A 12701-nucleotide genomic window follows, 5' to 3' on the forward strand; every position below is an offset into this window, starting at 1 on the left:
CTCTGGTAGAGGACCCGAGCTTGAAGGGAAAAAGATACCACCCACGGGGGGTGAGGAAAAAGTTTTTTTATATATATAGATATAGATATATATGCAGTGGAGCCTCGGTTTTTGACCACAATTCGTTCCAGAAGGCTGTTCGACAAGTGAATTGTTTAAATTACAAATCATGTTTCCCGATTACAAATAATGGAAAACATTTTTATCCGTTCCGAACAAACAAAAATACGCCTTTTTTAAGCATTTTTTCATTTGCGCATTTTTGTCCAATCGCGCAACTGCAGCGTACTGCTGAACGCCCAATTGTAGCGCGTCGCCGACCGCGCAACTGCACCGCGCTGGTCGCATAATTATGACAGAGCCGTCACTGAAATTTAGAAAGTATTTTTAAAGTCCTGATGTACTTTCCAAAATTTAAGTGGACATCAGTGCGCAGGGAGCTTAATTTTGTCCGATCGCGCCGACCGTGCAACTGCATCGCATTATTGTGACAGAGCGGTCGCTAAAATTTAGAAAATATTTTTAAAATCCTAATGGACTTTCCAAAATTTAAGAACCTTGATGTGCTTCTTCTTCAGCCACTCTTTTGTTGCTTTGGCGGTGTGCTTAGGATCGTTGTCGTGCTGAAACACTCATCCTCGACCCATCTTCAGCTCTCTCACTGAGGGAAGGAGATGTTGGTCCAGAATTCTACGATACATGGCCCCTTCCATCCTCCCCTCAATACGATGGAGTTGTCCCGTCCCCTTGGTTGAAAGCACCCCCAAACCATGATGTTGCCACCACCATGCTTGACGGTGGGGATGGTGTTCTTTGGGTTGTACTCGGTGTTCTTTGCCCTCCAAACACGACGAGTTGAGTTGAGGCCAAAAAGTTCTATTTTGGTCTCATCTGACCACATCACCTTATTCCAGGCCTCTTCTGAGTCGTCCAGGTGCTGAATGGCGAACTTCATGCGGGCCTGTACATGTTTCTTCTTGAGCAGGGGGACCTTGCGTGCGCGGCAGGATTTCAATCCATGACGGCGTAGTGTGTTACCAACCGTTTCTTTTGTAACTGTGGTCCCAGCTGCCTTCAGTTGATTCATCAGTTCCCCCTTTGTGGTTTTGGGATGATTCCTCACCATTCGCATGATCAGGGAGACCCCACGAGGTGAGATCTTGTGTGGAGGCCCAGACCGAGGGACGTTGGCGGTGGTGTGGTGCTTCTTCCATTTCCTGATAACTGCACCGACAGTTGATCTTTTCTCTCCAAGTTGCTTTCCGATTCTCTTGTAGCCCATCCCAGCCTTGTGCAGACCAACAATCTTGTCCCTGGTGTCCGTAGAAAGCTCTTTGGTCTTGCCCATGGTGGTGATGTTGGATGCTGGTTGTTTGGGTGTTGACAGGTGTCTTTTATACAGGTAACGAGGTGAGGCAGGTGTATTTGATGTAGATAATTGGTTGGGATTGGGGCTGTGTCTTAAAGAAAGACTAACTGGCTTGTAGGAGCCAGAATACTTGCTGTTTGTCCATGGGTTCAAATACTTGTTTTTTCTCATCAGACGGTTATCAATTTTTATAAATTCATATGATGTGAATTTCTGGAATTTTCTTTGGGATTCTGTCTCTCATCGTTGCATTCTTTGTAAGTGGGCAAACCTGCAAAATCAGCAAGGGGTCAAATACTTATTTCCCCCACTGTATATGTATATATATATATATATATATATATATATATATATATATATATATATATATATATATATATATATATATATATATATATATATATATATACATACATACATACATACATACACACACACACACACACACACACACACACACACACACACACACACACACACACACACACACACACACACACATACCGTATTTTTTGGACTAAAAGTCGCTCCGGAATATAGGTCGCGTTAGCCATAAAATGCACAATAACGTGAAAAAAAACATATATAAGTCGCTCCGGAGTATAAGTCGCATTTTGGGGGAAATTTATTTGACAAAATCCAACACCAAGAACAGACATGAACGAGCAACAACAGGCTAAACGATAGGTATGTTAATGTGACATAAACACAAACTATGGGCTGAGAACGGGCCTGATGTAACATTCAGAGTTATTCAAATAACTAATACATAAATAACACGTTTATAAAACCATCTGTGCCATCGATCGTCCTTTATGTCTTCAATGCCGGCCGGGTGCGCGCTGCTGACGGTGGTTGTACTTCAAAATATTCCACAGGCCTATATAATGATATATAAATTATATATCAAATAACTATTATATAAACAATTTTATCAAACCATCTGTGTCGCTCCAAATCATTAAATCCATCGATCGTCCTTTATGTCAACAATGCCGGCCGGGTGCGCGCTGCTGACAGCGCTTGCACTTCAAAATATTCCACAGGCCCATATAACGATATATAAATTATATATCAAACAACTATTATATAAGCAATAATATTATCAAACCATCTGTGTCACTCCGAATCATTAAATCCATCGATCAAATTCCTCGTCCTTTGTCAACAACGCCGCGCGTGCGCCCTGACATGAGCCTCGTCGTTATTTCACAGATCTAGCATTAACAAAGTACAAGAAAAGACGTGGGTTTGGTAAACGGCTCTTTATTAAACAAAACAAGAGTTCAATGAGCCAACAACTACTGAATTGTAATGATAAAAACATATACAAGTTGCTACACGAAATAAATATATCAAATAACTATAACATAAATAGTTCACCGCCACACGGCCCCAAGCACCGGCGTGGACTTCCAGGCGTGTGGCGGCGTGGACTTCCATCCCCGGAGGTGGCACTTCTAGCCACGGAGGTGGACGAGAGCTCCATAGAATAGGACCGGGCGTGCGTAAAAGCCATGTCCGAGCCCCATCCACCGTCCCCGGCCACCCGGCCGAGTGCCGGCCCCCGACTTCCATCCACGGAGGTGAAAGAGAGCGCCGTAGAGTAGGACCTGGCGTGCGTAAAAGCCATAACAGTTTTTCAAACCTTCTATCACTCCAAATCATTAAATCCTTCAAACTCTTCGTCCTCCGTGTCACTTACAAAGTCGCTAATGATGCCGGTAGTACGTGGGGCCCTTCGTCATCTTCGTCACCTCGTGATCGAATCTCTGTCCTTTATGTAAACAACCACCGCGCCGCGCCGCTGACTTCACTTGAAATTCAAATTAAAGTTATCCCTTGCTACATTGCGGTTCCAATTATTATTATTTTTTTTTTATTTTGAAAATGTTTGAAAAAATTCTAATGTAAGTCACTCCTTATATTGCCCCTCCACCCAATCTATGAAAAAAAACATGACTTATAGTCTGAAAAATACGGTATATACATACACACACACACACACATATATATACTACCGTTCAAAAGTTTGGGGTCACCCAATCTGGAGAAATTGCACCCCACGCTTCCAGAAGCAGCTCCCACAAGTTGGATTGGTTGGATGGGCACTTCTTGCGTACCATAAGGTCAAGCTGCTCCCACAACAGCTCAATGGGGTTCAGATCTGGTGACTGTGCTGGCCACTCCATTACCGATAGAATACCAGCTGCCTGCTTCTGCTTTAAATAGTTCTCGCACAATTTGGAGGTGTGTTTGGGGTCATTGTCCTGTTGTAGGATGAAATTGGCTGCAATCAAGCGCTGTCCACTGGGTATGGCATGGCGTTACAAAATGGAGTGATAGCCTTCCTTATTCAGAATTCCTTTTACCCTGTACAAATCTCCCACCTTACCAGCACCAAAACAATCCCAGACCATCACATTACCTCCTCCATGCTTAACAGATGGCGTGAGGCATTCTTCCAGCATCTTTTCATTTGTTCTGCGTCTCACAAACGTTCTTCTTTGTGATCCAAACACCTCAAACTTGGATTCATCGGTCCACAACACTTTTTTCCAGTCTTCCCCTGTCCAATGTCTGTGTTCTTTTGCCCATCTTAATCTTTTTCTTTTGTTGGCCAGTCTCAGATATGGCTTTTTCTTTGCCACTCTGCCCTGAAGCCCAGAATCCCGCAGCCGCCTCTTCACTGTAGATGTTGACACTGGTGTTATGTGGGTACTGTTTAATGAAGATGCCAGTTGGGGACCTGTGAGGCGTCTGTTTCTCAAACTAGAGACTCTAATGTACTTATCTTCTTCCTCAGTTGTGCAACGCGGCCTCCCACTTCTTTTTCGACTCTGGTTAGAGCCTGTTTGTGCTGTCCTCTGAAGGGATTAGTACACACCGTTGTAGGAAATCTTCAATTTCTTAGCAATTTCTCACATGGAATAGCCTTCATTTCTAAGAACAAGAATAGACTGTCGAGTTTCAGATGAAAGTTCTCTTTTTCTGGCCATTTTGAGCGTTTTATTGACCCCACAAATGTGATGCTCCAGAAACTCAATCTGCTCACAGGAAGGTCAGTTTTGTAGCTTCTGTGCCGAGCTAAACTCTTTTCAGATGTGTGAACATGATTGCACAAGGGTTTTCTAATCATCAATTAGCCTTCTGAGCCAATGAGCAAACACATTGTACCATTAGAACACTGGAGTGATAGTTGCTGGAAATGGGCCTCTATACACCTATGTAGATATTGCACCAAAAACCAGACAGTTGCAGCTAGAATAGTCATTTACCACATTAGCAATGTGTAGAGTGTATTAAGTTTAAGTTTAAGTGTAAGTTAAGACTAGTTTAAAATTATCTTCATTGAAAAGTACAGTGCTTTTCCTTCAAAAATAAGGACATTTCAATGTGACCCCAAACTTTTGAACGGTGACATATACATATAGAAATATATATATATATACATATATATACATATATAAATATACATACATATAATATATATCTATCTATCTATCTATCTATCTATATATATATATATATATATATACATACATATACATATATATATATATATATATATATATATATATATATATATATATATATATATATATATATATATACACACACATACATACATACACACACACACACACACACACACACATATATATATATATATCGTTTTGACCCGAATATATGACGATGTTTTTTGCATTGAAATAAGACTGAAAAAGTGGGGGTCGTCTTGTATTCGGGGTCGAGACATTATACCGATTTTAGTAACGCAATCAAAACTGAACCACGTCTTCCCTCCTGTGTTCTGACCGACACCCGGGGGTGAAAAGAGCATAACCATCCGAGCCAACCCCCTATACAGTCCTAAGGCATTAGGCAACAATAGTTTGCATTATTTTATTGCAATGTTTTTCTTATTCATATTTGTTTCAAGACTAGTTAGACTTCACTTTGATGGTTAATGCAGTTATTGCAATTTTGTTGTTTTATCACAGTAGATTGGTTTATTTAGATTTCAAAATCCAGAAGCCATTCATTTACAAATGTGATTGCACTTTAGTTTACATATTTAAATGTTCAGATATTAAGATGTGATAGACAGTTTTTGCATGATTTGAATGAGGCAAAATAACATGCTTTTTCTCTCGAATATATTGTTATAATCATTTGTTTCAGATGTAATTATTTTCTGTATAAAAATTAAATTTGGTGTTAAAAAAGTCTTTTTTCAAACTTGAGCCTTGAAAAAGAGGGGGTCGTCTTATATTCGGGCCAATACGGTATATATAAACATACATACATATATAGATACGTATGTGGCTATATAGTGGCTCGGTGGGGCACTGGGTAGCACGTCTGCGTCATAGTTAGGAGGGTGCGGGTTCGATTCCACCTCCGGCCCTCCCTGTGTGGAGTTTGCATGTTCTCCCCGTGTCCGCGTGGGTTTTCTCCGGGCACTCCGGTTTTCTCCCACATCCCAAAAACATGCTTGGTAGGCCGATTGAAGACTTGTCCCTACGTGTGAGTGCGACTCTGGATGGTTGTTCGTCTCTGTGTGCCCTGCTATTGGCTGGCAACCGGTTCAGGGTGTCCCCCGCCTACTGGGATAGGCTCCAGCACACCCGCGACCCCCGTGGGGACAAATCGGTTCAGAAAATGGATGGATGGATGTTACTACTGTCCACTGTTGTCCCATTTGTCCGATCACGGTTTGCTCCGTGTGCGCGCCGTTTGATTGACAGCTCCGGCATGCTCCTTTAAGTTTGCCTCGCATCATACGAGTAACCGTTACGCAGCGGCACGACGGTTAACGGTCGCCAGCAAATGTATTTTGTTGTCTCGATGACTTATGTTTGGTATGTTGCCGAGAGTATTTCATTTATGGTTATTTAGTATAGCGAAACCGTTACGCGCAGTTAGTTATGTAATGTATGCCGTTTACTAGTGTTGTGTGACAGAAGTTGAGCGTTGACTTACGTGCCGTATTTCTGTTGCAGAACCACACGCACACACACACATAACACACTCCACACACCCTTCACACGCTTCATACAATCACACACACAAGAATCACATTCACACACCCAAAGACTCACCCATGTACACTCCACACACCTGCTCTCACATCCTTACGACCAAACGTGTGCCTACACCCTTTTGCCAGTTTGCCTGTATGCCCCTATGAGCCACAGTGCCTGTTACTTTTTTTTGCCAATAATTCAGTAAAGCAATCAAAACTGAACCACGTCTTCCTTCCTGTGTTCTGACCGACACCCGGAGCCAAAAAGAGCATAACCATCCGAGCCAATCCCCTATACAGTCCTCAGGCTCCCCAACAATAGCGGTAACAATTTGCATTATTTATAAAAATATAAAGAAATTAAATTTGAACCACTGGTCTAAAGGTTATGCTACCAAGTATTAAGCTGAGGGTGCCAATACTTTTGTCCGCCCATTTTTCAAGTTTATTGCAAAATGACATTTGATTTGACTCTTTTTCCATTCTCTTTTGTGTTTTTTCATTTTAAGCAAAATAAATGAGGATATTAAAACCAAATCATTTGTAATTGCAATAATTTTCTGCAAGAAATTGAGCCTTATCTGACATAATTGCCAATAGGGTGCCAACAAGATGGCACCGCAGATGGCCGTCTCGGTGACTCGCTCTCTGCTTCTTTGTGTTATTTTGTGTATTTTTTGCGTCTTCTGCTGCCCACCCCGGATCACTTTTACCAGAGGAGAACTGTTAAACATCGGACAGTCTTCTCCTGATACTTTCTCTCCGGTTTTCACTGACTCAGTCTGTTTGACGGAGATATTAGCCGGAGCAGGGGTGCTCGACAAGCTAGCTTGCCAAAGACGGCGGCGTGGCAAGGGCGCCGGAGCCCTCGTGAAGTTGAGGCAGAGAGGGTCCCGTGCACGCCTACCATCAATTCATCTGGTAAATGTCCGCTCTCTGGCTAACAAGATAAGACGAACTGCCGCTTCTCATTTCAAGGAACACGGACGTTAGCAGATCCGCCGCCCTGTGCTTCGTCGAAACCCCCCACCACGCCGTAGAGCTAACTGGGTTTCAGCTACTCCGCGCAGATCGCAGCGCGGAGCTCACGGGAAAAACAAAGGGTCTATGTTTCCATATTAATGAAGGTTGGTGTACTGATGTCACGGTGTTGAAAGAGTCTTGCAGCCCTCTCCTAGAAACACTTTTCATAAACTGCTGGCCGTTTTATTCACCACGTGAGTTCTCCTCGATCGTTATGGCGGCTGTTTACATTCCACCAAACGCACGTGCGATTGAAGCCACGCAGCTGCTGGCTGACCAGGTAACAGACATGGAGAAAAAATTACCAAACTCACTGATCATTGTTCTGGGTGATTTTAACAGAGCAAACCTCGCACACGAACTCCCCAAATACAGACAGCACATAACGTGTCCCACCAGAGGTACACAGACACTGGACCACTGCTACACCGTAATAAAGGATGCATACCGCTCTGTGCCCCGTGCAGCTTTAGGACTCTCGGACCACTGTCTAGTTCATCTGATCCCAACCTACAGGCAGAAATTAAAAACTTGCCTGTGGTGAGGACTGTGAGGAAATGCACAGAGGAGTCAAAACAGGACCTCCAGGCTTTGACGATTGGGGTGTTTTTGAAGCTGCAGCTTCAGACCTACATGAACTCACCGATACTGTGACATCATACATTAGCTTTTGTGAGGACTTGTGTGTGCAGACTAAGACCTGCGCGTACAACAACAACAAACCTTGGTTTACACCAAACCTCAGGGTGCTGCACAAAGCCAAGGAGGAGGCCTACAGTAGTGGGGACCGGGACCTGTTCAGGGAGACCAGGAACACACTGAACCGAGAGATCAGGAAAGTCAAGAGGTGTTATGGGGAGAGCCTGGAGAGACACCTCACTGCCAATCCTGATCCCTCAACAGTGTGGAAAGGCCTGCAGAGCATCACGGGCTTCAAGAAACCAACCCCCCGTCCTGTAGAGAACCCAAGGCTTGAAAACCAGCTAAACAGGTTTTACTGCGAGTTTGAACGGTCTACCCACACAACAGGACCTCCTGCAGTACAATCAACATACACACCTCCACCCACAACCCCTCTGTCTACACCTCCATCGTCGTTATCACCTACTCTCTATCTTTCAGAAGCCGCGCCTGCACTCCAGATCTGCGAGGAGAAGGTGTCAGATCTTCCGGAGATAAAAGGTCAGGAAGGTACCAGGCCCAGATGGCGTGTCCCCCTCCTGCCTCAAAGTCTGTGCTGAACAACTGGCACCCACCTTTGCACGGATCTTCAACCTTTCCTTGGAGCCGTGTGAGGTTCCCTCGTGCTTCAAGAGCTCCACCATTGTACCGGTGGCCAAGAAGCCCGCCATCATAGGTTTGAATGATTACAGACCTGTCGCCCTGACATCTGTGGTCATGAAATCCTTTGAGAGGTTGGTGTCGAACCACCTGAAGGACATTACGGGCCCTCTGCTCGACCCCCTACAGTTTGCCTACCGGGCAGACAGGTCGGTGGATGATGCGGTCATCATGGGACTCCACTACATCCTGCAACACCTAGATACCCCAGGGACGTATGCCAGGATCCGTTTGTGGACTTCAGCTCGGCGTTCAACACCATCGCTCCTGACATCCTCAACCAGAAGCTCATCCAGCTCGCGGTGCCTGCCTCCACCTGTAAGTGGATCACCAGCTTCCTGACCAACAGGAGACAGCATGTGAGTCTGGGGACCATCACATCAGACACCCGGACCACCAACACTGGCGCCCCCCAGGGGTGCGTGCTCTCCCCACTGCTCTTCTCTCTCTACACCAATGATTGCTCCTGAGGAGACTCTTCTGTGAAGCTCCTGAAGTATGCGGACGACACCACTCTTATCGGACTGATCCGGGACGGTGACGAGACTGCGTACAGACAGGAGGTGGAGCGGCTTGTCCACTGGTACAGCCAAAACCACCTGGAGCTTAACCTGCTCAAGACTGTGGAGATGACAGTGGACTTCAGCAGAGACTGCTCAGTGACTGTGCGGACCAGCTGAGTGGCATGGTCATGTACGTTCAACCTGAGCCTGAACGAAGTTCCAGCCCTGTAGAAGACCTGCTGCTCCCCGTACCGAAGGTGCCGCGCCCCAAGCAGCCTAACCACTTCAGGCCTATTGCCTTGAATTCCCACCTGATGAAGACTTTGGAGAGGATCATCTTGGGTCACCTGCGTTCACTGGTGGGAGCGCAGCTGGACCCCCTGCAGTTTGCTTACCGGCCTGGTGTTGGGGTGGATGATGCAGTGGTTTATTTATTGCACAGATCACTGCTTCACCTGGAGGACATCGGGAGCACTAGGAGGATCATGTTATTCGATTTCTCCAGCGCTTTTAACACAATCCAGCCATCACTGCTCAGGGTGAAGATGGAGAAGGCGGGAGTGGACCTACGCCTGGCTGCATGGACTACAGACTTCCTCACCAACAGGCCGCAGTATGTGAGGTTACATCGCTGTGAGTCTGACGTGGTGCACTGCAGCACAGGTGTCCCCCGGGGTACGGTGCTCTCTCCTTTTCTTTTCACCCTGTACACTTCGGACTTTACCCACGACACCGCACACTGCCACATCCAGAAGTTCTCGGACGACACGGTCATTGTTGGATATGTTACGGAGGGGAACGATCTGGAATACAGGACGGTCATCAAAGACTTTGTCAGCTGGTGTGAGCTCAACCAGCTTCAGCTGAACACCAGCAAGACGAAGGAGATTATTGTGAGCTTCGGGAGGACAGCACCCCACTTCACTCCGGTGAACATCCAGGGATCGGACATTGAGGTAGTGGAGAACAACAAATTCCTGGGTGTTCGCCTTAACAACAAACTGGACTGGACTGATCACACCCACGCCCTGTACAAGAAGGGCCAGAGTCGCCTCCACCTGCTGAGGAGACTGAGGTCCTTCGGTGTGTGCAGGGCTCTCCTCTGGACCTTCTATGACTCTGTGGTGGTCTCAGCCATCCTCTACACTGTGGTCTGCTGGGGGGGGGGGGGGGGGGGGGGGCAGTACGGACTGGGATAGGGGGAGACTAAATAAGATGGTCAGGAGAGCGAGCTCTGTCCTGGGCTGTTCCCTGGACTCCATAGAGGTTGTGGGTGAGAGGAGGACGTTAATTGAGCTGAAATCCATCATGGACAACACCTCTCACACCCTCCATGTGGGAAGGAGAGATTCCGCAGGTCCTTTATTCCCACTGCTGTCAGACTACAACATGCGTGGCACCTGATCATGTGTTTCGTCTCTTGGGCTACTAGTGGCACTTGTCTTTGTCCTTGTCTGTTATTTATCCATTTTTACATTTGAATCTTGTCTCTTGTATTCTTTCACTCTTGTACGCTGCTGTGACAAGTAAATTTCCGCGCTGTGGGATAAATAAAGTTCTATCATCATCATCATCATTTGTCATGCCCTAACATGGCCAGTAAACGTCTTGAATCTTGAATCCAACTGGCACCCTATTGGCAATTCTGTCAGACGCACGCACACGCGTCCCAGAAGCAACGTTAGGTTCGGCTTGACAAGCTAAAGCACGTCTCGAGAGCGTAAACTAGACATGACCTGGAACAAAATTACTAAAAAGGGTGATGCAACAAGATGTCATCAACAATAGCCCAGTGCCCTCTAGTGGCTGGAAGAGGCAGCTCTATTTCCTTCGTTAAGAACCAAATCAACAGTCTTTAACTTAAAAACGGCATCATATGCGTTTCTTTTGTCCCCCATAATGAGGGGTTGCGTATAAAAGCTTTCTGTCTCCAGTAATGGCCGTCTTGATCTAGTTCTGGCTCGTTTGTGTCAATTGTGCGCCACTATTTGCTTGGCAGACGGACATGCGATCAACACACCTCTCTCCCCAGTGACCTCGTGTCTGGCCACATATCCAGGAAAACGGTGCCGCACAACAGTGGTCCACAACCTTTTTATTAACGAGTGTACAAGTGTATTAGTGTATTAAACATCACAAAAATCGGGCCAAATCGGGGTCTGACCAATTTTCTGGAACGAATTGTGGTCGAAGTCAGAGGTTTTACTGTACTGTATTTGTCACTTACATTCTGACAAACAGTGATTGTCGTGAACCAAGGCCAGGTGAGGTGTATTTCTCCACCAACGCCAAAGTGCTGAAACCAAACTTGTGTATTGGCTCATTGGAGTCCAGGGGAGGGAAGTCTGTGTCCACCTCACCATCATCTTCCGCAATGTGAAGGCAGTAGGCATTCACATTTTCACTGTCGAGAAAATTAACATTAGAAAAAAAACCTAAAACATTTGCTGAATGTTAAATTGTTAACTGAAATGTTTGTACATACTTGAGTTTTGGTTCTCGTCCCTCAGTTGTGTATTGCCAACAGATTAGCCCAATAAGATCATGAACACGGGCATTCGCAATGGTGACGACTGCCATGGGATGAACTTTCTCCTGACCCATTTGCATTGAAAGGTAGACGTCTATCTTTTTTGTCGCTGTTGTGCCAATATGGCCCTTGAATGAGATATCCGATGTTACACAGTCAAGAAAATACAAAAAAAATCATTGGCATTCACTTGTAAAACGCAGCACACAATTGAGGAAAACCATCTTTACCATTCTAGTTTAATAAATTGTATTGAATTTTTAGCCACTTCATTAGAACACTAGGAGTTCCACTCTTTTTAGAGTGAAATGCTTGACCAGTGGTTGAGATTTACCTCCTTGTAAAGGGGTGGTAAGGTGAGCCAACATTGGCACTTATAGGATAGAACTTTATTAACAAATGATGTCAGTGCTACAATTCCCCCATAAAAAAAACTCAGACTAGATTTAACGGTATTTTGGAACAGAAGGACAATACACTTATTGACACCCACTTTTTGGGCAGAGTCTGCTTGATGTTACATATCAGCCTGACTATGTCACGGAAGGAAGCTCAGCCAGGAGGCTCACCCTGGACTGCGTCACAACGCCCAGAGGTCAGCTTGTTGGAAAGATTGGCAGCACTGAACTTCTGGCTAGGAGACCGACGCTTCAGCTGTGTGGCCGTTTAAAGCACCTCTTTTTCAGATTGGAGGCTGAGGTGGTACCCCATACGCGGACTACAGGGGAAAGGTGAGTCACATGAAGCTTTACAAGCTTCACAAGATGGCGGCGCCTGCACACGCAGCGGCCACTCTCTGTCCCGTCAGTACGGTGATTTGTTCGTCTAATGAGTGTTCGTCCGACAGTCTTGTGTGTTCGTCTCGTTCGTGCTACAAGTACAGCAGGCAGGTTCTGCTTGACATCG

The 12701-nt window shown here is 45.5% G+C and overlaps 1 protein-coding gene across 3 annotated transcripts in view; it reads right to left on the reverse strand.

Annotated features, from left to right (window-relative positions):
- mapkap1 (MAPK associated protein 1) overlaps positions 1-12701 on the reverse strand; it is a 102075-nt gene that overhangs the window by 34533 nt on the left and 54841 nt on the right. For all 3 annotated transcript variants that reach the window (XR_015861702.1, XM_088392033.1, XM_088392034.1), the window contains exons 5-6: positions 11751-11923; positions 11493-11669 (exon numbers count right to left, since the gene is read on the reverse strand). Coding sequence is in view for 2 of the 3 variants with exons in the window: in XM_088392033.1 (XP_088248159.1) it covers positions 11493-11669; positions 11751-11923 (350 nt within the window). In the remaining variant the exon portion in view is untranslated. The remainder of the gene's footprint in view (positions 1-11492; positions 11670-11750; positions 11924-12701) is intronic.

This window comes from Syngnathus floridae, chromosome 12 (genome assembly GCF_059516105.1).
Source record: "Syngnathus floridae isolate MCC-2025c chromosome 12, RoL_Sflo_1.0, whole genome shotgun sequence".
Lineage (NCBI taxonomy): Eukaryota > Metazoa > Chordata > Actinopteri > Syngnathiformes > Syngnathidae > Syngnathus > Syngnathus floridae.